A 24,624-nucleotide genomic window follows, 5' to 3' on the forward strand; every position below is an offset into this window, starting at 1 on the left:
TCTGTGCATAAAATTCCTGCTCTTATTGTTGTAAGTTTTCTGATAAAGGCAATGAAAAAATAACTTTTAGCATACAGAGTCTTACACACATAGTCACACATACACAAATGAACACACACACATTCTCCCTCATTCCTTTAATCAGAATGCCATCATGCCATCCAAAGTTCAAATGGAAATTTCCACTGGTCATCCAGACTAGCTGGTGGGACTCAAAGTGCCTCCTGAGCTGCTGCTGGAGTAGTTTCTGTCTCACCTCAAGCTTTTGTTTAACTTCCCTCCTGCTTTCAGATAACACTGGGGGGCTGTCTGGCTGGTTGTGTTCCCCTCCCTTGCTTTGGGGGTAACTAAAGATTTTGTGTTGTAAGTGTGCCAGGTTTACATGAATCAAAATAACAAGCAATACCAGGTTAGAAAAGAACATTACGCTGCTGAATGTAAAATGTAAACTCTTGTACTCTGGGAACTACCAGTCTGGATGTTGTGCCCGGGGCTGGTGAAGGAAAACAGGGAGATGTCCAAACTACACAGAAAAAAGGGCTGCTTGCCAAGTCTCCAGCCCCGGTTATTTTTCCTCCAACTTTCCTAACCAGACAGGAGCTCCCCTAACCCGGGGGGAAAAGAATGTCAATACTCAGCTGTTAGTAGCAAAATGGGTATGATGCATTGGCTGCAAGGTTTGAAGAGCTTCTGGTTTGCAGTGTAGAGAGAGAGCACGTGCCAGTGGATTTTGGTCCAATTTGGACTGATAACTTCAAGTAAAGAACACCTCCTAAGCTGGAAACTACCTTTTTGTGCTCTTTTCCTCCTGCTGCCCTTGCTGACAGATGGGCAGGACCCCAGTGAGCTCTGCCCAGGAGACTTGCTAGTCCCAGGGCCTGCTGTTGTCTCTATAGCCAGCAGTCCTGGGCTGTTTTGCTTAGTAAACAAAAATGACACCCCTAAGTGACAGCCATGTCCCAGGGGAGGGTTTAATGAATGTTTAACTGCTAATTAACCTCCTCAGAAATGCAAGTGCATCTCCAACTAATGATAGTGGTGACAAGCAGCAGGAGCAGCCCAGGGAAGCAGTGAAGAGGAGGGACGTCTCTGATGGCGTGTGTGAGATGGGCAAAGGGAAGCTGCAGCTGCCCCACAGCAGATGCTGCTCCACCTAGTGCTGTAACAGGCGTAAGGGGAGAAGTTACCACACAATTTTATGTTACATGGGGTTAGAGCCTGGACAGTATTCTGTGTCAGGTCAGCTGAAGGAATTTCTCCATCACCAGGCCTGTGACATAATTTTAGGCTTTCATCCATCTGCAACCCTACCAGCCAGTCAGTGGTAATAGTTAGCTTTCCTCCAGCCAGAACTAAACTTGCACAGTTGATTTGAAGCTTTGTTGAACTGCAACTGTACTAGGCCAACTTCAGGTCCCAGCTAAACCTGAACAAAAATGAAATTCAGCCTAAAATGATTCACTTCTCTCATCAGCAGCATGTCTTTACTACAGGTAAAGGCAAAGGAAAGAGACAATCCATGTATGTGATCACACCGAACAAACCACGAATTCTGGATATATTACATGACAGTCAGACTTCTTTATCAGTCCCAGCATCTGTTGCAGTCTTGTTGCAGTTCAAAAATATTTCCTGTTACATAACAGTTGATAATTCCCAATCTCCGGAGTGGTTAATCTAGATGTACACATGCTTAAAACCTCTGCTGGCCAATTGAAATCTGACTTTCCCAACCTCTCATTTATAATCACCAAGCACAGAACAGGTGCTACTGAGTCTGTTAGTGGTTAGGACATATCCTGAGCTTCCAGGAAAACACAAAATTGATAGGTTTGTCATAAATCTAACCAAACTCCTCTTTACACACCAAATAGATTTAAGACTAACACAATTAATGAGTTCAAATAAGATGATGAATATAAATAAACATTCTCTTCCTAACAAGCAGCCCTACGTTATTAAGCAATGAGACACTTTCCTATTGGGCCCAGCAGGATCTTCATTGCTTTATCATTTACCACCCATCTTCTAAGGCATCTGTGAACACAGATCCCAGTTGGGTCCTGACTGGATGAGATGGGACGTGTCCACAGGTATGTAATAGAGTGACCTCCACCTGCACAGGGGCTGTAGCAGGTTCCTTCAGCAAGAGGGTTTAAAACTGGTACAGAGCCTCCTAAAACCCCAGCAAGATGGAGAGCACCATGCAGGACCTGATGGCACAGCTCCCATCTTCCCCACTCCCTGGAGAAGATGAAGAAGGTGGTACTGGAGGCAAACACCTTGGGCAGGCACCTGCCCACTTGCTGGGACAGCAGCCTGTAGGACCATGGCACGGGACAGCATGAGAGGTGAAGCAGGGAACCGGTGCTGGGGCAGCCTATGGATGTGGTCAGAGGGGCAAGGCAGGGCGCAGAAGGAACATAGGGGGACACACACATGAGACCATCTGGGAGACAGCACAGAGGTGGATGTGGCATGGCTCAGGGGGAGGAGATGGGAGGTCCCAAAAAGCCACCAAAGAATGGAAGCTCCATAAGGCAACATGGTCTGGGGCAGGTCAAGAACCAGGAAGCCCTGCTCAGGGAGGACTTCAGCAGTGCTCAGCAGGCCCATGCCAGCTGAACGAAGCACTCAGGTACTGGTTAGTTATGTGAAGGGAGGCTTTGGCTGATGCTTTCAGAGGAGTAAGTCAGTCCTTGTGGAGAGGCCCGAAGGCAGTGAGGGATGCTGCACCCAGGCATTAGTGGGTGGACAGGCTCCCCCACCCCAGCCCACACCAACAGATTCCCTCTCCCTCATCAGCGGGAGAGTAGTTCCCTGGCTGCGTTCTCCTGCAGGCACTGGTGTCCTGGGATCTCCGTTGTCGAACCCTTCCAAGAGTTCAGGGTGGCCCCTGGTCAGCTCTATCTGATCAGACATGGGAGGGGATGGGGTAATAATGCAATCCTCCAGACAAGTGCAGAAGAGTAAAGATATAAATTCTGCTTATCTGGGCAGTGAGATTTCCCTGAAGTGCTGAGCAGGCTGGCTAACCTGCTCTGATATATCAGTACAGTCTCATACATCAGGCAATCCTCACTCCTGCCTCAGGGCCCAGCCCAATGCCCATTTTAGTCATGGAGAAAAAATGGATTTGACAGCTGAAGCTGGCATTTAGGCAGTGCCCAAGTCCACAGGCTGTTTCCTTGTGCCCAGGATTCATTTTAAGGCTCAGCATGGCTTTTGGTGCAGAGACTTACCTTGGCTTTAGCAAAGCAGACAGATGATGATGTATTTGTTTTGCCACTGTGAAGGCTGCCAAGGAGGACAGTGTCCAAATTATGGAAACTAGATCCCTTCATTGCTAGGTCACCCAGCTGTGGTTCACTTCAGATAGCTGCTTGTCAAGGTCATTCCCCACCAGGAGATAACAGCTCCATTCAACTCCCCAACCAGCTTGAAAATAGGGACTTCCCCTCTATCAGGCCTACTCTTTATCCCAGTATCTTCACATGTCAATAACCACTGCACACTCCTCTCAATAGGCTTCTGCATATTTAAGTCTTCACTCTATGAGCACTCTGAAGGAGAAAAGCATCTCCCCAATGCATTTTTTGTGCTTGTAAATCAGTAATACACAGTCCTGTAGAGCTCAGGCTGCTTGGAGGAGCAAAGGTCTGACACAGCTAGCAAAACTGAACACTTCCACCTGGGAGGCTACCCTGGCTCAGGCAAGTGAGGCTAAAGAACATGGCAAGAGAGGAGACCTCTCTCAGTCCTTACCCGCTTGGCACAGGACAGGCAAATACTGCTGGTTCAACACAATAACTGGTTCCCCAAAGGACTTGTTAAAAAAAAGGCTTCTTTGCATGTGTATAAGATAAAGAGATATTGACACTCACCAAGGATTTCACTGAGACTGTGCCCTCCAGCAGACTGACTTCTCTTTGCACAACAGGTTTGTCAACAATAGGACACTAAGAGGGCCCTGCACTAGCTGTGCCTTCTTCTGCATCTACTGCTTCTACTGAATTCAGAAGAGCCGCACCTGTGTAGTATAGGATTTTCAAAGGAACACAGCAGTCACCTGCTCTCAAACAGTTCACGCAAAGACAAGATCAGCTAGACCACAGACAGCAATTACCGCAGTTCCCCTTCCATCAGCATAACTAAACCATGACAGAGAGGGTGATCCCTTGCTAACCACAAAAGCTAACCACAAAGGCTGAAGTTAGGGAACGCTTGTTCCCAGCTCATTAGCAGCACAAAGGACTGATACTCCCATCTCAGTCAAGAGCCAGGAATGAGCGACATGTATTAACACTGTACAGCTGCTTTGATCAGGTACATATGTCAACCTATGAGTTGAAATTAAAAAACATGTATGCATATGTCCATGTGCGTGTGTGGATGTACATACACACACATACAGGTGTTCGTGGGTGCACGTTTGTATATTTATTTATGGCTGAGTGGATGGAAATTTTATTCTGAAACATGCAGCTGAGCCACCCAATGAAGTCCCACTCGCTGACGCAGGGAGCTGTTCCTAGGCCGGACCAGATGACAGCATCTGGCCTGTGAAAGCAGCACTGGAATTTTCAAAGAGGAGAGGTAGCCTGAAATTCACTGAGGGGACCTTCAAGGACCTTCAAAGAAATTATCCTCTGAATTAGATAGAGATAATGTAGCTAGGGTAAGAAAAGTCATACCTGAGTGGGAGCCTTGGAAGAACCAAAGGGTCACAACACGCTAGCAGGCTTCACAAGAAAGGGGTTCTGTGTAACAAACTCAAGCTGAGACCAACAAGACTGTGGCTGCAACCACTCAGCTAAGTACAGGCAGAGAGGAGACTATCTTTAGCTTGGATCTTACTGTGAGTAGACTAGCAAATCCATTTCTGCCATTTCTTCACATAGACATCTTACAAGCATTCTTCACTGTATTGTCTCTTTCAGACAGCACAGCCAGTACTTTTAGTTTGCATTTTTTACAGTTTGTATTTTTACCTGAACTTGTCTTGGAATTTGGAAAGGTGACTCCAAGATACCTGGCTAATTCTAAAGCATGCAGACAGCTTTAAACTGAGATACAAGTACTCAGCTTCCCAACACATGGCTTGAGCATATCTAATGGGAAATGGTCCATAGATCTGCAGAATCTCTATGAGGCATCTTGAGACCTGCAATTGCAGAGGTCGGGAAAGGAAAGCTGATTCTATCTAGGCTCTGTCGAAGCAGTCCTTTCAGGTGCCTGCTTCATACTGTTGATTGCGTTTGGGGAAGATCAATCCATTATAATCAAAAAGCCTCTCTGGCATGCACCAAGGTAATGGTTTGATGCACCTGTAAGTATGCACATGAGCAGCAGTAATAGGAAATCTGCTCCTAGTGGCAAATTTATCATTCTGAACATATATTGAGGGAGAGTAAATATTACTTCCCTGCTGATGATACATTAAGCACAGAAGCTCTCAAGGACAGATCAGGCTGGGCACCTCCTGTTATCAATTCACCTTAACTGAGCTGCAATAAAGACAATAGAAGACCAAGTATATCCAATTACATGCTTGACTGGGGCACCTTGATTTTTGTTGCTTTAAATAGAACTGAACGATCCTCCACACATTCTCACCCAGGCTTGCTTCATGAATCCTGCACACCATTCCACTGCTATTCCAGGAAAGTTACTTTTGTGACTCCAACTTTCATTGTGCAAAAGACCTTTTTCTGTGTCAAAGCCAAGAGATTTAACTTTTTGGACCTACTTATGGGATGGGTCAGAAGGACAAGAAAAACACACAAAGGAATTGTTACTTTCAAGAAAGTCAACATAACCAATGCAATCCAAACTTATCATGTGACACCCTCCCTCTACCTCATACAGCTGACTTACAAATAGAAAAACTTGCTCTACCTTTCTTTACACCGAGAAATGTTTGTAGAAGAAAATCTTGGGGAGGAGAAGGGGAGACTTAAATTAGTTCAAATAAGGAGCATGTGTCAAAAGCTTCCTTTCCTGAGGAGAATATAAAAGTGATGGACAGAAGGAATAATCTCTGTAAGGCGGCCTGCAAAAAGGTTCTTTTTCTTCCCTCACTAGGATTTGAATGGAAGACAAAAACATTTTCCACTTTCTGCATAGAAAGCCTAAATTGCATATCCCTTTCCTTAGAAATCCTTATGCAAACATCAAGCTCAATGTATAGTGGAAGGCAGAAGCTTTTGACAGAGTCCTACCCAGAGAGTTTATTTCACAGTGAGGCAATAGAGCAGTGTGTACATCTCCAAATGGATACAGATGCTCCAGCAGAGAAGGTAAAGCCAAATCAGTCCTCTTCTCCCTGGGCATGCATAATTGCCCTATGTCAGCTGCTTGTCAACACAGCTGTAGGCTTCTAGACACTTCCCTGAAAAAAAATACTCGAGCTCCAAGAGTATCTGACCCTTCCTGAGGGGCCCACAGGGCCTATAGTGTTGACACCTGAAGGCTGCACAGTGCTGTTGTCTCCCATTAGACAACAAGGCATGCCCTTGGCACAGCCCAACATACATCCCACCATGAAACATGATATTATCATGTTGAGGAAGGCACATACCTGTGTCCCAAGGGGCTTTGGAAGCAGCAAAAAAGCACTGTTGTCATCATCTTAAGTTCCTGTATCTGAAGGGCCCTCAGGAAGGGATGCAGCAGGGGAATGGCCCCCAGGCCATTTCCTAAAGGCTGGAGAAATGAAACATCTTCAGCTCTCCCTTTTAAATACTGTTATTCAGAAGGACCTTTCATAGTTGGACCAGAAATAAGCTGTCTGAAGAGTAAGGAAGTTTCTTGCAACTAATTTTTTCCCTGAAGAATTTTATGTCAGAAAGTCATAGTCCGATTCTCCAAATTTACACAGTGAGAGTCCTGCCCCCCCCCCCCCCAAATCAACTGGCAAGCGATTAAACAGGAGACAGTGAGAATTCAGAATGACTATGTGACTACTTCTGGCATGAAAGCCAGATTTTTCTGCATTTGCTTTACAACATTTACAAGAATTAATTGCTCACTTCAAAGTTTACAGAAGCTCCTCACATGCCACTACAGGCAAACCACAACTTCACATTTGTGCAAGATCAAAATGCTCAGTACATGCCTGTGTCTTTCACAGGTCATCCAGTCAATGCCATTCCTTCTTAAGTACTTTCAAGGGCTTTTAAGTATTTAAAACTTCTTCCTTCTTCAGTGCTTGGCTAAACTGGGAATGTTTACTGGTTTCAGCCTCACTTCATAAACTAAGTCCTTCCAGATTCTCAATCACTTGGTATGCTGAGAGTTCACTCCTAAACCGAGCCTTTTCTCATCAGAGGTTCATGAACTTGCTAGAAGGTCAGCATATTTAGCTCACCCTTTTGGTCATCTTGGGGTGGGGGTAGTGGGGAAGAGGAGAAATGGGTTGCCTGGTCGTTGGGGCAGGATGCATTCCTCAGGTAGCCCTGAAGTCAGGCTGACACATCTCAGGCTGCAGTCCTAGGATTATTTTAAGCAGGCTTAAGCTCAGGCTGCCACCACAGAAAAGACCCCTGGATTCCCTGCCCTCCTGCCCAGCTGCACTCTCTTGCCTGCACCCCTTCCCTTCCAGCCCCTGAGTAGAGGGCACACCACACTGGGGAATTTATCTAGCCAAACCCATTCCCAGACAGGTCAGTTCAGCTCAGCTTCTGCTCTGGATCACCGTATGGTTGCAAGGAGTGCTACTTTTGCAGTTATCCTCACTGACCTTGATCTGGAATGATGATACAATGAAATCTCTAATTTTGGTTTCCTACTGCTAGGGCCTGCACATAACTTCTTTCTCGTCACTTGCACTAGCACTTATTTTAATTTCCCTCCCACCCCCTGCTAGCCATACAATATTTAAACAAAAGACACTATATCCCTATTCTTCCCTGCTTAAGGAAATGCTACATGCCTGTGCAGTATTAGAAAACAAAATTACAAAAGATTATTTAAAATATGTATTGCAAGTACATAAACAATTCTCTTTTCATTATGGACTTTGTGAAGTGCAGAGTTATTTCAAAATGCAAACATCCTTGTTAAACATCTTCGAGGAATACAGCTTTTGTTGAAACCTCATTTGAGTTTCACCCACAAAAACTGGCAAGTTGTTTTAGTCTCATGTCACTAAGGCTAATCCTCCACCTCAGCTCCCTGCTGTACAAAGACTCAAGAGGCGCATGGAGAGGCATGCTTCAGAATTGTTCCTTGAGAGTCCTCCTGACTGAACAAACACATTGGCATCAGATGCCATACAAAAGTATGCATCCATACATCTATCAGTACTGGTATTTTCTGAACTTCCTTCCCCAAGACAGGTCTCGCTTTGTATTTTTCCCTTCATTTCTCATTAGATCAGCTACAGATTTTCCTTCAGTCTGGCTGAAAATTCTGTTCTGACAGCTAAATACATCTTTAGACACTCCCTACTTCAGTTATATAAACATTCTCCAGCCTAGCTCTCATGGTGTAATCACAGTAAGAAACTATTTCCTGCCACTCCAACTTGTTGAAATATTTTTAGCTGAAACTGAACACATACTTGTGGCAGGTGAGGCACCAGTGAGAATGTGGGTGTGGGAAGACCTTTGCTTTTCTAGGGCTAAGGCTTTCCACAGCTTGTCATTCCAACTAAAGGGAGATGAGCAACACTGTCTAGGAGTCATTCCTCTCAAGGACGCTCTGTGCACTTTTACAAGGAGTGGTTTTACTATTTCCCTCCTGTATTATTCTTGCAGCTGCACAGGAGACACAGAGAACATTTTATCCCATCAAGGGGGAAGACAGACCTCCACAGCTGTTGCAGCCATCTTCACAAAAGAGCATGGAGAGCTGCTGAAGACTCCACTAGTCCCCCATACTACCTCTAAAAGAAATGACCCTGCCCCACCTTCCCCAGCAGTATAGTTGCCCTTCACATCACTTTATGAGGTTGGTTCAGGACTGACTCAAATGTGTATCACCCAAGTTATGTAGCTGGGAACATTGCTGACAGATTTTCCATAGATGCAGAGCTTTAGAGGGTTTATCATCATTTGCTGATAGCAGGCCCAACCCTGTCTGTGAAATGTAAGGCAGCTCAAGCATCCAGAAGGTAGGAAAAACAGTCAGGAACACCAGTGCTCTTTTGGGAACAAGTGTTCACATGTCTCCCCCTCCACATACTTGCTCATTTTATTCATCTTTCAATTCTCCTTCTCTGGTACATTCTATAGACATTTCCTCCTACCCCAGGGGGATGCCATCAAATGACCCTGGAGGATTAACATGTTCTCATTACTGAGTTTTCACCCCTGCCTCTCTGCATAAAGATGCAGATGTTCACAAAAGATACACACCATCTTCCTACATTATAAGGATGCTTTCAGTAGTTAACATGTCCAAGGGCTGTACCCTTACTCATCTGCTGCTGCTCCTCCCTTCTTTAGCCTGCTTTGGAGGTATCAGACTTGAAGGTGAGCATTTGGGAGATCTGAATAAACTACTATGAAAAAAAAAAAAGACACTAGCACACTTTTCACACCAGGGAGTGCATTTGTCCCTCATGCAGAAAACAGGTGATTTAAAAGTAAACATGTATATTGCCCTCATTAAAAAACACAGCTTTGTTAAAACTCATATTTTGCAAAATGCATTACCCAAAACAAAAAACTGGTGTATGTACATATACGTTATATTTATGTTAACACTATGAAAGCAACCATTCTGCTGGTCTTGACTATTCCAGAAAATTCTGATTTTCATTCAGATAAAAAAGCCCCAATTGAACATTCAATTTTTCAGAGCAGAAAGTCCAGTTTGTGAGTAGTTCTAATGGTTAGTTTTTATGTTGGATGATCAATATGCAGCTTCTCACTCTGCTCACCAAGAAAAATGGCCAATATAAACTTTTATATTGCCAGGGGAAACTAGCACTAAACTCCTGGTCTGATATGAATAAAAGTATATTTCTCCCATTCTTGCAAGAATCTACTTATATGACACTAAATTCAGCATAAGACGTAGTGAAAACTGCCTGGGGAATAAGTAGGACAACATAGAAAGAGCCTCTATACCCGTTTTCCTCTTAAGACCCGGCCCACGTGCTGCTTGACTATGCGAATACCACCCTCTCGTGTTCGTTTTCAGGTACTACAAGACTCAGCCACAAAAACAACTTTCCAAGCCTTGACCAGCCCTTGAACTTGCCAATCACTCCAGATTCTGAATCCAACTGCAGACAGTGAATGGCTCAATCCAGCTAGAACAGGCTTACTCTGTTCTGGGCCACTCTTCAGCCAACACAGAAGGTATTGATGTCATGTCTGAATCGCTGAGAAGAGTGACCTAAGACGACAATTTTCTGGCAGAGCTGATCACAGAATCACAGAATGGTTGAGGTTGGAAGGGACCTCTGGAGATCATCCAGTCCAACCCCCCTGCTCAAGCAGGGTCACCTACAGCACATTGCACAGGATTGCGTCCAGGCGGGTTTTGAATATCTCCAGAGAAGGAGACTCCACCACCTCTCTGGGCAACCTGTTCCAGTGCTCTGTCACCCTCACAGTGAAGAAGTTTTTCCTCACGTTCAGATGGAACTTCTTGTGTTTCAGTTTGTGCCCGTTGCCTCGTGTCCTGTCACTGGGCACCACTGAAAAGAGTCTGGCCTCATCCTCTTGACACCTTCCCTTAATATAGTTGTATATATTGATAAGATCCCCTCTCAGTCTTCCTCTTCTCTAGGGTGAACAGGCCCAGCTCTCTCAGCCTTTCCTCATAAGAAAGATGCTCCAGTCCCCTAATCATCTTTGTAGCCCTACACTGGACTTGCTCCAGTAGTGCCACATCCCTCTTGTACTGGGGAGCCCAGAACTGGACCCAGCACTCCAGGTGTGGCCTCACCAGGGCTGAGTAGAGGGGGGGGATCACCTCCCTCAACCAGCTGGCAATGCTCTTCCTGATGCACCCCAGGATACCATTGGCCTTCTTGGCCACATGGGCACATTGCTGGCTCATGGAATAATAGGATAAATGCTCAAATGCTCAATGCTTAAAGTGAGAATGGGTCAGTGATGAGACAAGGAAAACCAGGTAGCTTTAAAATTAAGTAAAATATATTTGGAGCTCTCCACAGTACATGTCCTTTAACTAAGGCAAGGGCATCACAGCCATGCTGTGAAAACTGTTGCTTCTTTTACTTTTTCCTCTCTTCCTTCTTCTGATAGGCCTCTCTGATATCAGATGCACTCAGCAAGTTGGGTAGTGAGAAAGAAGCTGCAGCAATGGGAAAGCTGCACCCACACTGCATGCACCCATGCTTCTCTTCAGCACCTCTTCGAGAATGAGCTGGACCAGACCACAGCTACTTCCAAGCCCAGAGGGGATGGTCTGGCATCTGAAAGGAAGACTGATCCCATGGTACTACAACAGACCAGGCTCAGTCTGTAATGAGTGAGGGCACTGCTGAAGCAGAGGAGGGAAAATTGTTTTCCAGCTGCATTCCCCAAATTAATGGTAAATAGTTCTGAAAAAAATCCACTGGATATGGCTTGGTAGACTTCTTTTTTCCCCCCAACCTCACATAGTCATGAAGAGGAAGGTAAAAGTTTGTCCAAACATGAGCTAGAAGCCTTTCCTTTTCTTCTTTTTCCCACCTGCCACTCTATTCCTGATACCAATAGCTTCTTCTGTGTCATCATCATCACCATCCCGAGATCGCTTCTTTTCTCCCTGCTCCCGCAGTTCCTGCAACGCAATCAGGTGATTGACCAAGAGTTCTGGCAGACAAAGAGATCCAAACTGCAACTGTAAGTACGGGGACAAAAGCCACCACCCACCATTCGAGCAAATCTCTGGGCCTCAGCCACACGCTCTGTCAACATCATGACCTCCTCCTCTTGCATGGGGAATGCTGGCAGCTTCTTGCCAATCAGGTGTTCAATGCGCTGGAACAGCTCTACATCATACCTGGGAAAAGAAAAGACAAACACCAACTTGAATCAGCCTTTCCAAGAAGGCTTCAACTGTTTTTACCCACAGACACTGCCCCTCATCTTCAGCCCACAGATATTGTTAGTTTGTGCCGATGGTCCCAGAAGCAACTCTACCTGCATCCAAAAGGTGCCATCCTTGGTGGCAGTTTCACTGACTTAACTCCTTTCAGAATTATTTGGCAAAGACTTTCTTTAAAAGGAATACTTCAGCATTTATCAAAAAACAAGTTTCTTATTTAATTTGCACCATGTATTGTATAATATATGTACATTTTTATAATCAAGTTATAGACAATTAGCTCTGCTAGTTTCATGCCTGCCTCTAGAATTTATCCTAGATCTTTCTCTCCCCCCTCCCCAGGCTTTGAATGCTCCCCTCTTTAAATAAATCTAACTGCTGCCTCAAAATAAGTAGTAGTATTTCCTTCTCACCTAGGATGAGATCAGATATAATCTGCTCTGAGATACAGCAGGAAAAAATAATCCACCATATTCTAACACTTACTGTGTGACAAAGGTGATAGATTTGCCAGATCTCCCAGCTCGAGCTGTTCTCCCCACACGATGAATGTAATCCTGAAAGCAGTTTTCTTGATAAGCAATAAGATATGCACATCAAACACAGAGGACAGGTCCTAGACAATATGCCATATTATTGTTTCTTCAGGAAAGAAAAAGAGCTTGGGGACAAAGCAGGGCCAGGATTAAATGCTTGGAACTGTGTGCAATATTAGGATCTGAGAGGATGCTGGTTTGTAGAGGCATATCTTTGGTTTTCACAGCTGTCCAAATTCTTTCCTTTTCCAAAGAAGAGATGTCACCTGATGGTTCAAAACTGGAGGACAGAAATGATAAATGACTCTGCTAATGGAACTGTCACTTCCTTGGGAAGCTAATATTTAAAACAGAAGTGGACCAACACATCCATTTTCAGCCTCAGCATCTAGTACTCTTTGTTGTCCGTCTTCCAGATATTATCTGGCAAGTAGATATAAAATTGGCAGGCACAGTGGAAGGGAGGATGAATGAGAATAGTTTGGAAACTTCTGATCTATTGAGCCTCCTATTTAAATAGTTCCAGGTTGCTTTCCAGGTTTTATACTGCATTATGGAAATTAAGACACTCTCCTTCATGCAATATCTGTGGATATCACTTAAGTGATATGAGAAAGGGAGAGAAGTGTTCTGTGAGACAGTTAATCCGAAGGGAGGTGCACAAAAACAGTAGCATGTTATTCATGCTGCTCCCCCTAATCATTATTTACCTTTTGTCTTTTTACATTGACAAAAAGAATGGCTTCAGAAGAATGACTATGCTGTCTTCTGTTTACAATGCATAGTACCTTCAACTGTTACAGGGAACAACAGCAAGCACTGAACTGCGTGTCAATACTGTGCTTTCTGAACTGGGCTGGGAAACAAAGTCACATTCCTAAGATAATACTATACTAACTTTCTTCCTTAAAGAAAGTAACTCACATTTTTCAGTTTGCAGTACTTTTGTGATATGAAGGTGAAACAAAGTCATCTTTCTTGAGCAAATCCTCACTGGACATAAAGGGGAGAAGTTTTTTTTTTTTTTTTTTTTTAAACAAACAAACAAATCCCACAAACAGCTTAAAATGCTAAGGCAGAACCTGAGTCATGGGAAGAAAGATAAGGGCTTCCAGATTTTGGAAGTAGTTAAGTATGACACAATAGAATGCATACTCCAAGGAGACATACAATGCCACAGAGTCTGCCCCCCCTCCCCCCACCAAACTTATGGGATCAGTTCTACAGTTCAGATCAGCCCACCCCAAATTGAAATATCAACTCAGTCACAGAAGCTGCACCACATCTGTTCATCTACAAAAGTGTGAACTAGACTTCCAGTCAGCAGAACAGAGAAAAGTAAAGTCTTTGTTCCTTTGGTGAGATTCAAGGCTCAACATTACGCTTCCTACTGACAGGAAGCCCTCAGTCCCCACACGGAGCAACTCACCTTAGAGTGGGTAGGAATATCAAAGTTTATCACCACATCTACATGTGGTATGTCCAGACCTCTGCTTGCAACATCAGTAGCCAGCAGAATAGACCGTGCCTTTGCCTTGAACTTGTTTAGGGAGCCCAAGCGTTTATTCTGGAAGAGAAGAGGACAAGAATCAAGTAGTCATTTTTTATATATATATATATATATATATATATATATATATACACACACACATATATATATATATATATATTTAAAAAAAGGAAAGTGTTCGCTTCCAGTCCATATGCTCTTGTTGAAATACTGTTACAGAAGAACTGGGGAGGCGGGGGGAACCCTCAAGAACCTCACTTTTCTAATGTCTCTGAACTATTACAGAAATCAGTCACAGCATTCACATTAGATTAAGTTCTGGGGGCCGGTCCAGTTCACCAGTTGTGGAGTCGCCCTCCTGCAAGGTAGCTGTGACCCAGTATGGTGCAGCCCATTTCCCAAGTGATACATCTCCTGTCTCATCCAGACCGCAGGGTATGCTCATACCTGACTCATTTGCCCATGGAGAGGGATGGCAGTGAATCCCAGGTTACGGAGCAGTAGAGCAGTCCTCTGAGTATTGTTACATGTACTGCAGAATATCATGAAGGAGTTTCCAGCCAGTTCATTCAGTATATAAACCAGGTAGCTGTCCTGTAAAGAATCAGGAGAAAAAACAAACAAACAAAATACAGACAAAAAAAGAAAAACATTAACCCCCCCCCCCCACAACAACACAGAAGACAACAGATAATCATATACGTTACATTAGAGCAATGGGAAGTTAAGTACAAGCCAGAGAAGATAACAGGATATTTGGCAGAGGTAGGAATGACAAGACAGTCAGAAAAGGGAAAAAACAGAAGTGATACTACCTTGAATCTAGAGGGGATGAAAATATAGTACTGCTGTAGCTTTTCAACTGTTTGATATTTGGAAGAAACAGCACATTTAACAGGATCCTTAAGAGCAGCACGTTGCAGTTTTTGTACCTGAGAATATCAAAGTAAGTTACTACTATGCAGACAGAGGTCTTATCACAAACCTATTCCTAGATGTGTTCCCACCTGTATCAGGCAGCCTACTTGCTAGTATAGCCCAATAGAAGAGAATTAAAACCAGGTGCTCTGCTCTCACCTTCTTGGTCATGGTGGCAGAAAACAGGAATGTCTTCCTGTCTCGAGGAATCACTTTCAATAACTTATCCACCTGTAGAAAGAATATGGAAAGGGAAGTGCTGAACACAACAGCAGTGAAGACACGAGTTCCCTCCAAATATAATAATCATCCAAATGAAGGGTGCTGCATGTGTGCAATCTGGAGCTCATGTAGGAACAGTAGTCCCCAAAACTTCCCCTCTTCTAAAGGGAGGATGTGGGCTGATACTGTGCTAACACTTGGACTGCAAAAGTCAAACAGTACCAATAGCAGGCAACATACCTGCAGGAAAGCATGCGTTGTCAACACAGCTACTGTATAGCATTCTGTCAGGCACTCTGGGGAAAGCAGTTGACTTCAGAGACAAACTGCCCCCTACAGGTCTGTTAGCACTCTGTAGAACTCTCCTAAATTCTATTCTCACTATAGACTTTAGTGCAACTATTAATAGCAAACTGTGACTACATTCTGAGTTCCACAGGATGGCTCAATACAGTGTTTACTTCAAGGGGCCCATACGGTGTTCTAATAGTTTCCTTTAGCACATTCCTACCTCTGTCTCAAAATCCATATTGAGGATCCGGTCAGCCTCATCCATCACTAGGTACTTCAGAGCTCGTAAATTGAAGCCCTTTGTGTTCTCCAGATGATCAATTAGACGGCCAGGGGTTGCTACCAACAAAATCAGAGGTAGCAAATTAAGAATGAAAGCAAAAGAGATTCAGGCAGACAAGAGTCGCTTGTTACAGAAACGGGATTCTTTGCCCAAGACGAGTAATGGCAGATTGCTTTGGGGGAAGCACTCTTTTCATAAAATACTCTTTACATGTTTTGAAATGAGGCTAATGGAGTCAGACTTTTTGGGGGGGGGGGGGAAGGACTGTGAAATGTATACTAAGAAGGATGAGACCATGGTTTTAAATACTTGGAATAGAAAACTACGCCAAAGGCAGGCTAGCAGAAGTGTTTTGGAATGAGCTTGTAGCAGTGAGGTACTTCACTGGTGTGTATTATAGAAACATTAACTAGATAGTACTCAGGTCTCAAGACAGAAATACGTAAGGAGGTACTCTCACTCCTTCAATTACACAAAAGCTTCGGGCACTCTTGTTTTTGGACAAATACAATTTGATCATATACATTCCCCATACTCCCTGCACATTGACTTACCAATTATAATATGTGGTTTCCTGGCTAAGGCCAGAGATTGAGACATCGTGTCAATTCCACCCACAATAACCGCTGCAGGACAAACAATACAGTGAATCTCTCAGTTTAGCACAAGCTGACCGCTGTACCATAGTTCCTTGCCACCCACAGCTATAATGAAAGGCTACCTTTCTTAATGAGAATTTCTTTTATGTTTTGTCATAGCACCCCTGACCTTTCCAGGTATCTTAAGCCATACACTAGACACCCTCGCTATCTCCAACTATTTTATTTTCATGGTTAGAGAGCTGTAGGCAGAAACTATTCCGCACAGCCTAACTCAGCTGCAGAATTTAAGAATTCTAAAAATATTCTCTACAAGCATAAAAGCTATGTGGATATTTGCAGCACCAATGCAGAGAGTCTGAAGGAAATTTTAAACTATATCACACTATACAGCTAAGCTTTATGCAATTTAGCTGAACAAATACTTACTGTTGTGAATTTATCATGTGCTTGAAAAGATTCTTTCCTACTTCTGCCTCTAACTATTTGGACATACAATGCAGAAGAGCTGCAGACTACTCCATAAGAAAAGACCATACATCACAAATACAGCTTCTTTCTCAAACTTGATACCTTGTCTGCTTTCTAGTGTCAGAAGCTTTTCTCAACTTGCATTCAACCTTTCATACAAATACTCTTCACCTTTTCCTTTGCACTCTAATGCTGCTGACCCTCACCCTTGGGCAAAACTGCTCCAACATCACAAGGCTACTCACCGCTGTGGACACCAATGGAAGATCCAAGAGCTTCAAACTGCTCTGAAATTTGGAAGGCCAACTCCCTTGTTGGTGTGAGGACAAGAGCAAACAATCGCTGAGGTGTTTCCAGCAGTGCTTGAAGAATTGGCAGAGCAAAAGCTCCTGTTTTTCCAGAACCTGTTTCTGCCAGTCCAATGATATCTCTGCCTACAAGGAACAGCAAGGAGGGAGAAGACTATTTACAAATTAGCACTAGAGAAAGAGGCCTTCACAACATTGTGCAAAAAAGCACAGGAGATCCCCAAGGTTAGTAGTGAGACCCGTCTCAGCAATTACTCAGTGAAAAAAGAAAAGATACACAATGATTAAAGAGAACAAAGGACCAGAACAGAGAACTTCATAAGATTTTTGTAGCATTTTTAAAGTGTGACTTCACTTGGGTAATAGTAATAATTACAGTCCCAATTCCTTTTGTTCTCCAATACACAGGCTTTAGGTCCCAGAAAGGCTTTCCTGGAATACTGCTTAAATCCCTTGATCAATTTACAGCCTATTGCTCACATTTGTATAAGTATTCCTAGACCCACTATTGTCAGTTTACCAGCTTACAAGGAAAAGGACTCTAGTGTTCAAGAGTTAGGTCATACCAGCTACAAAACAACAGCACTGCCAAACTCATGTTCCACAAGCCACCATCTTTTCTGTGACATAGATTAAAACAATAACCTAAAACAGTCTGCAGTCAGAAAAGCAAGACAGCAAGTCCCTGGCCCAGGAACAATACTGAATGACATATTTGCAGGCAAGAAGTTGTAATTCATCTGTAGGAGCATTCTGACCTTCTAAATTCCTGAAGCTAAGAAGAACATGTTGCCAATAGGCCTCAGATTGGGGATGCCTTCTCTGGAATGCATTTTTTTTTGGGGGGGGGTGGGGAGAGACTCTCATATGTGAATTAAGAAAGGAGCCTGACAACAGTTAAGTAGCAGGACAAAGCAGACACTGAAAGTTTATCCCCATTTTAAATCAGTGCCATTACACTGTATTTCTGCTTGTACTTCATTATATATTTAATATTCCAGAGGCAGAAACGTTTGCTGAATTTTCCCCTTGTAATTTCAGGGTATTTACAGAAAGCCACTGTAGCTTGGTTATTACTCACTCCAGAAAYCTAACTTTAAAGAATTGTCTGCTCACAGCAAAGCAGATGACACAAGCTATGTAACCAGTCAAAGCATCTCCAATTTCAGACACACACTGCAGAGCTCTACCAGAAGAGCTACTATCCCAGATATCCTTGGGTATTTCACAAAGGAAACRGACAATGCTGACTAGCAGCTCAAATGATTGGTAACAGTTTTATTTAATGTAGAACACCAGAGCTCCAAAACAGAAGTGAGCACACAATAACCCATGTATCCATTTGAAAATATCAAACTGCAAGCAGTGTTATGGAGGAAATGGAATATTCCAAGTTTCATCTGGGAAGGACACAAGGATGAACACAGAGACTACTTCTACACAGAGATCTGCAATGATGAAAAAGCAAGAATGCTCTCATCCCTGCCATTTACTTTCCACTCAGCAAAATTTATTCACACACACCTCCTGGAGCACCCCCACATTTGGGATGAGAGAAGCAAGCTGCTCACCTTGAAGAGCCACTGGAATAGCCTCAACTTGGATCTTTGTTGGCGTCTTCCATCCTAACTGGTCGCAAGCTTCACACAGGACATCTGTCACTCCCTGAACATTAGTGAAAACAGGAAAGGTAAACAGACATCAGCAAGGATCCCTGAATCAAATCACTGATTTAAATAACATACTGCAACAGAATCAAGCTGGTCTCTGACAGAGACAAACCCCAACAGACCCTCAATGCAACTACATGAAAGCGTAGGTTGCTCACAGTGATCCCTCCCAATAACACCACAGATCTGCTCTAAACTGTTAGAGGTGACTGCCATCAGTAACAAACTAATCAAATATGTTTTTAGTTGATACATGCAGCCTTCCGCATGCATCCAGCTGCCTTCTTCCCCTGGCGGGGGGAACATGAGCATGGAAAAAGGAAAACGTCAGGGGAAGATAAGGCGATTTAAAATAAAGACAGCGGGCTGAGGAGCGCAGACCGCTGCAGCAATCCCGCCTAAGCTCCCCGGACCTCCCGCCAGGGCCTCCGCCCCGCTCGGCAACACGCGCGGGGCAAACCCGCGGCGGCGCACGCTGCCAGCCCGGGCCCGGGCCCGCTACGCGGGTGGGAAGGGTGCTCCTCGAGACGGCAGAGCGAAAACCGGGACAGAAGCGGCTCAGCCTCGCCTCACCAAATCCTTGAAGCTCTGCTGCTGCTGCTGCTGCTGCTGCTGCTGCTGCTGCTGCTGCTGCTGCTGCTGCTGCTGCTCCGCTACCGGCTCCGGCTCCACCAGCTGCCCTTGTGCCTCTCCTGCCGCCATTTTGCACTGTCCCCACTAAGCCGGTGCAGCCGCGAAGCACTCTGGGAATTGCCGTTCTTTCCCCCCGGGGGGTTGTGGGGTTTGTAGTTCCGGGGAACGAGCCAATCGGAGAGGGGGGGGCGGTGTCTCCGGGGCGACGGGGGCGCGTGGGGGCGGGCAGGTGAGGTGGCGGCGGTGGCTGTTAACGGCCGGGACGGCCTCGCCACCTGCCCTTAGTCAGCCGCCACGGCTGGGCCGCCGCCGGTGTTTCTAGCCTTGTGCTTTCTGGAGGCAGAGCCGCACTGCGGTATCGAAGTACCAGGCAAAGCGGTAGTGCTGCTGTGAGATAGAGGTGATCGTGTTTTCTCATGGTTAGGAGGCATCTTCTTTGTGTATGGAGTTCTTCAGAGTTCGGGCCTCTGGGAAATGAGTTTAATGCTTGAGGTAACAAATGCCGTAATTTTCCCCCCTCCTGATGTAAAGGAGTCAAATTCAATGGGGAAGGCTGAATTTCCATGTCTGCAGAAACATCCTGATTCAGCAGACTATTATTAAGCAGCACACTTGAGGAGACCTTTCTTCTAAATGCATTTAAGGGATGTTTGCTTTAAACTTAAATGGGTTTAAGCTTCCACAGAGAGGGTTTGATTTATGTGAATAGTTTTATACTTTGCCAAATCAAAAAGTGTGGGTAAATTTTCACTGAACTGAAGAGAGGTCTCCAGGGAAGGGGAAATTACAGAGCTATGATCACCTGTGCTGGAAATAAGAGCACATTGAATTCACTGAGTAAAAACCTGCTTGCTTGGCATTATCCACGAATGGCTAAGCCTCTGGCCCACAACTCAGCATTCACATTGCTTAGGCTGTGTGCATGATGTGTCATTTTTCCATACTCATAAATTCTACAATTGTGATGGAACAAGACAAAATGAGCCAGTCAGGCACAACAATACAAGCATATAAACAACACATTTTCTTCAGAAATACTGCTATAAAACCTTTTGAAATACCAGTGTGGAGAAAGAGAAAAATCCAGAAATATCATTGTTCCATCCCTTTTTCCTGTTCATGGTAATTTCCTGTGTGCAACTTTGAAGTGCCAGAAACACATACCCCAATACTCTAAACTGTAGCAACTCACATAAAATGATGGAATCTGGAGAGAGGTCGGTGGGCAAGCACTTCCCCAGCTCCCTTGGTTGCTGCTGTTGTCACCTAGGACGTGAGCTTGCGGGTGCACAATGATAGGTGAAAAAGGTGACAGACTTCATGCTCTTTGGGGGAGAGCAGCAGCAAAATATCATTTCATGATTGTAGTTCCTGAACTGACTGGTTTGTGGCTAGTTTGGGTGTAGCCTCTGTGCTCTGCAGTCCTAACGCTGATTGCAGCAGGGCAACCTTGGAGCTAGGTGAACATCCTTTGCTTTAGGAAAAAGGATGCAAATGTATCAAAGAGCTTGTGCCTGGAAGCGACAGCAGTGCTGACTTCAACATGGAACTCGTGACTGCGTTTCTGAGCAGACCTCCCTCTCTCTTGCCACCTGGGAGGCGAGCTGGGTGTGCTCGCAGTGGAAATGCTGACRTACCTGAGCATCTGTCACTGAGTTCCAAGTGTGCCATTTCCTCTACTCCCAAAACAATGAAGAAAGCGAGAGGAAATCTGAACAAACTCTCTGCATGACAGGGAAAGGAAAGGAAGCCTGAAACAATTCACAGGGCAGCAGTGGAAATGAAACTGCTGCGTCCCACTGTGCTCAGGAGCAATGATAAAAAAAAAAAAAAAGACACAGTGTGGATACTAGCTATAACCAGTTGTTTCAAAACAAAAGTTTGCTCTGTGAGCTTGCTATGTATCAGCAGTGCTAAAGGTTATGCCTGGCCAGTACTTAGACATGAACCCTTGTAAGAGTTGCTAGGATGCCTCAAGAAATGAAGTCAGGGATGTGACAGGAAGTCAGTGCTTCAGCTTCTTTGTTGAACTCATTGCCCATATAATATGGTAGATGCTCGTTTGGGGGGTTAGATATAACGCCCCGTGCACTAATGGCTGTAGGAGGATGTTTTAGGTAGAGGAAAGTTACAGCTGTTCTAGTGAAATTCCAGTTTGGGTAATTCCCTTTTGTCAGTAGATATATTTGAGTGGAAGTTCCCTCCTGTCCTAAACTGCTGGGGAGAGCATTTGTGTGTGATAAAATAAGTACTGCCTCTGGATGGTGTCTCCCGTTTTGTGCTTTTCAGAACAGGGCACTGGAGTTTATACTGGATTTAAAACTTTCACTCCAGGGCTTTTAGACTTGGCCTTTGACCAAGTACATTCCTAGTCCTACTTCATGTTACAAGCTCAGCCTTCCTTAGAGGGAACGGGAGTGGGAGCATCCACAGCAGGTGAATTTTAGTGCAGGTATAATGCTAATGATTTTATAAGGGATGCATAATAAAACAAGATGGACAATGGGTAGAGTAGGGCACAGCTAATGGCAAATGGTCCTATCCACCCTTTGGGATGTCCAAAGAGAAACTATTGTTGTAGATACCTTTTATTATACTTTTAAAATATATTATGGGATTTTGTATTAAAACAATGATCTCATTCCTGCTTCACCGTTGAATCATTCTTCCCTGCAACAGTTTCAATAAAAGAGGAGTAAAAATGACATCAGAAGGCTAGGCTTCATAACTACCTGCCCAGGCTAATCATCAACCCCCTCCCCATTGCTGCCTAACTACCAAAGGAAAGGTTCAACCAACACATCTACTGGTTTGCGGTGTAAGTAACACAACTGCTAGTAAAAAAAGCTGCTTAGATAAGACACTTCCCCCAAGTGTTGCTTGTGCCTAAGCCGATATTGGAATAGGTGCTACCCTGTCCCAACCTGGGTCACTTGCTTCTAGTGCTTTCTTGGTACCGGCTCTGGTGCTCATCTGACCCAGCAGCAAGCTGTTTCAGGGAGCAAAACTGGTAGAAAATGAATCTTCTTTCACAGTGTGGTAGATTCCTGCCAGCATGACTCCTGGAGCTGGCTCCCTGGGGTATCAGATGAGATCTACTGCTGGCTGTGAGGGAGGAGACAAGAAGATGTGGCTGGAGCAGGATGAGGAGGATCAGACCACCTCCTTCCCTGGCTGCTTATTGCTAGATCAGTGTAATGGAGGTGTGAGGGTGCACACAAAGACTCACAGGATCGCCTGGCTTAGAAAGTGTCCAAAAGACTTGACTAGGTCTTAAAGCAAACAAACTCACATACCTCCTCTGACTTGTGTAGTATAAAATACCTTCCAGCCTGAGGCCCAGCCCTCTGCTTGCTCCTCCTGTTGTGTTCCTAGCAGACATATCTAGAGCAGGGTGTGACTGAGACCTGACAGGGAGAGTAAGGTACCTTGGGTCTGATCACACCCCCCCAGTACTGCTGCACAACAGCTCAAATCCTGACCTCAAGGAAGGGTTAAACCAGGGAAAGGCAGAACAGAAGCGGGATTTTTTGCCTGTGTGGCTGAGAATAGAAGCAGAAGTATCTCTGATTTGTCCTCAGCTTTTGAAGTGGTGTCTATGACTGCAATGCAGGACTGTGCTGAGCAGAGCAAATCAGCGCTTGTGAAGCACTGGATCAAATTCAGATCCTTCAGCCAGCAATATTAGCCCATTCAGAGCTGTGTTGTTCCTATGTTCCTGTTTGTTCCTGGTGTGGGGAAGGGTAAACAAGCACTGTATTGTCCAAAAACTGGGAAGGGGACAGGAGAAGAAGTAGGTTATATAATTTTTTCTATGCTGATAAAAACAGAGCTATCTCTGCAGTTAATTATTTAGGATAAGATAAATCCTGTTGATGACAATACTGAAAGGAATGGAGAAGCTCTAAGTGTTTTAGTGGAGTTAGCTGGTGATATGCTGGAGCACTAGCAAAGATTTTGCACTGCGTCTGCATGTGTACACAGCGTGCAATTTGCACCCAAAAACACACTTGTGTGCTCACACATAAATATCTTGTGATGTTTTGCATATTGTCAGAGACCCACATGGGCTCATATATGGCCAGAATATGCTCTCACACAAATGTAAATGCATACACTCGTACACAAATGCCAGCTCTGTGACATGAAGCTGATGATCTCACTTCTCATTCTCCACTTTTAAGCACTTGTACTGATTGTATGCTGCTCTCACTTATTCCTCAGTTGCAGCACCTGGAGCATGAAATCGAGCAAGAGTCAGGCAGGGGGTAAGAATGTGATCCTTTACATGCAGGTGTACAGGGAGACACTGAGACAAAATTGCTTCATATTCATTTAATTGAATCAGCAGAATACTTGTTCATTTACAGCAAAAAAGTGTGAACATTACAGATGTCTTAGTCATGCTCTGAAGGAGCAAAGTTTTTCTTTTTTCTTACATATAAAAACAAATGTTGAGATCATGAGAGGAGGAGAAAAAAGGGTGAGGATTCAAGCTTTGCAAGAAGGAGTGTTGCCCTTCCCAAAGAGTTTGTTCAGTGCTGCAGAATTACAAAATAATTTTCTGATCATTTTGATTCATGAATGTGCAGGGAAGTTTCCCTTATCCACTAGGGTCTCCTTGTGGAGGTGGAATTATCCCTGCATTAACTCCTTTGGTTGTCTCAAGCTAGCTTCCAGGGTCTCTTCCCCAAACCTTTTTCAGGTACTGACATGATCCCTATCATCACAGTACTTGAGCGCTCTGTAATATTTGTCCTAGAAACATCCTTGTGAGGTAGGGAAGTGCTACTGTCCCCATTTTTAAACAGGAAACAGGCATTGAGGGGTTGAGTGACTTTCCCAAAGTCAGAGAGGACATATTTGGCAGATCAGTCACTTGAAACTGGGTCCCAGTCCTCCCTCCTGCTTCGTAAGCGCTCTGAACACTGAATCATCCTACCCCTCTGCACCCTTCTTGATTATTAGTACCAGTGTGTATTGCTGATGTGAAGCCTTCCCCAGGGAGCGTTCCTAGGCGTATGTGTAGCTCTCTGTGAGTGCTGCCTCCTCCTTCCCTCCCTCCCAGACAAACCACTGTGGGCTTCACAGGCTGTTCAACTGCACAGAGAGTACCCCCCACCACCACCTCTTAGACCTGCTCCCATCACAGCTGGACTCCAGCTCAGACT

General features: G+C 44.5%; 1 protein-coding gene across 11 annotated transcripts in view; it reads right to left on the bottom strand.

Moving 5' to 3' along the window:
• DDX47 (DEAD-box helicase 47) overlaps nt 1-19,545 on the bottom strand; it is a 31,795-nt gene extending 12,250 nt beyond the window's left edge. For 4 of the 11 annotated variants that reach the window (XM_026082747.1, XM_026082748.1, XM_026082752.1 and 1 more), the window contains exons 1-12: nt 19,394-19,545; nt 18,722-18,815; nt 17,088-17,276; nt 16,327-16,398; nt 15,710-15,828; nt 15,136-15,207; nt 14,874-14,990; nt 14,506-14,652; nt 13,978-14,115; nt 12,499-12,569; nt 11,838-11,967; nt 6,581-6,705 (exon numbers count right to left, since the gene is read on the bottom strand). In XM_026082747.1, the coding sequence (XP_025938532.1) occupies nt 6,581-6,705; nt 11,838-11,967; nt 12,499-12,569; nt 13,978-14,115; nt 14,506-14,652; nt 14,874-14,990; nt 15,136-15,207; nt 15,710-15,828; nt 16,327-16,398; nt 17,088-17,276; nt 18,722-18,815; nt 19,394-19,522 (1,403 nt within the window). In that variant the 5' untranslated portion in view covers nt 19,523-19,545. Of the gene's footprint in view, nt 1-145; nt 6,326-6,345; nt 6,392-6,580; nt 6,706-11,092; nt 11,746-11,837; nt 11,968-12,498; nt 12,584-13,977; nt 14,116-14,505; nt 14,653-14,873; nt 14,991-15,135; nt 15,208-15,709; nt 15,829-16,326; nt 16,399-17,087; nt 17,277-18,721; nt 18,816-19,393 lie in introns of those variants that run through there. The other 7 variants (XM_026082745.1, XM_026082746.1, XM_026082750.1 and 4 more) reach the window with 7 other exon arrangements.
• Between the last annotated feature and the right edge of the window lie 5,079 nt (nt 19,546-24,624).

The sequence above is a fragment of the Apteryx rowi genome, unplaced genomic scaffold (genome assembly GCF_003343035.1).
Source record: "Apteryx rowi isolate R43461 unplaced genomic scaffold, aptRow1 scaffold_590, whole genome shotgun sequence".
Taxonomy (NCBI): Eukaryota; Metazoa; Chordata; class Aves; order Apterygiformes; family Apterygidae; genus Apteryx; species Apteryx rowi.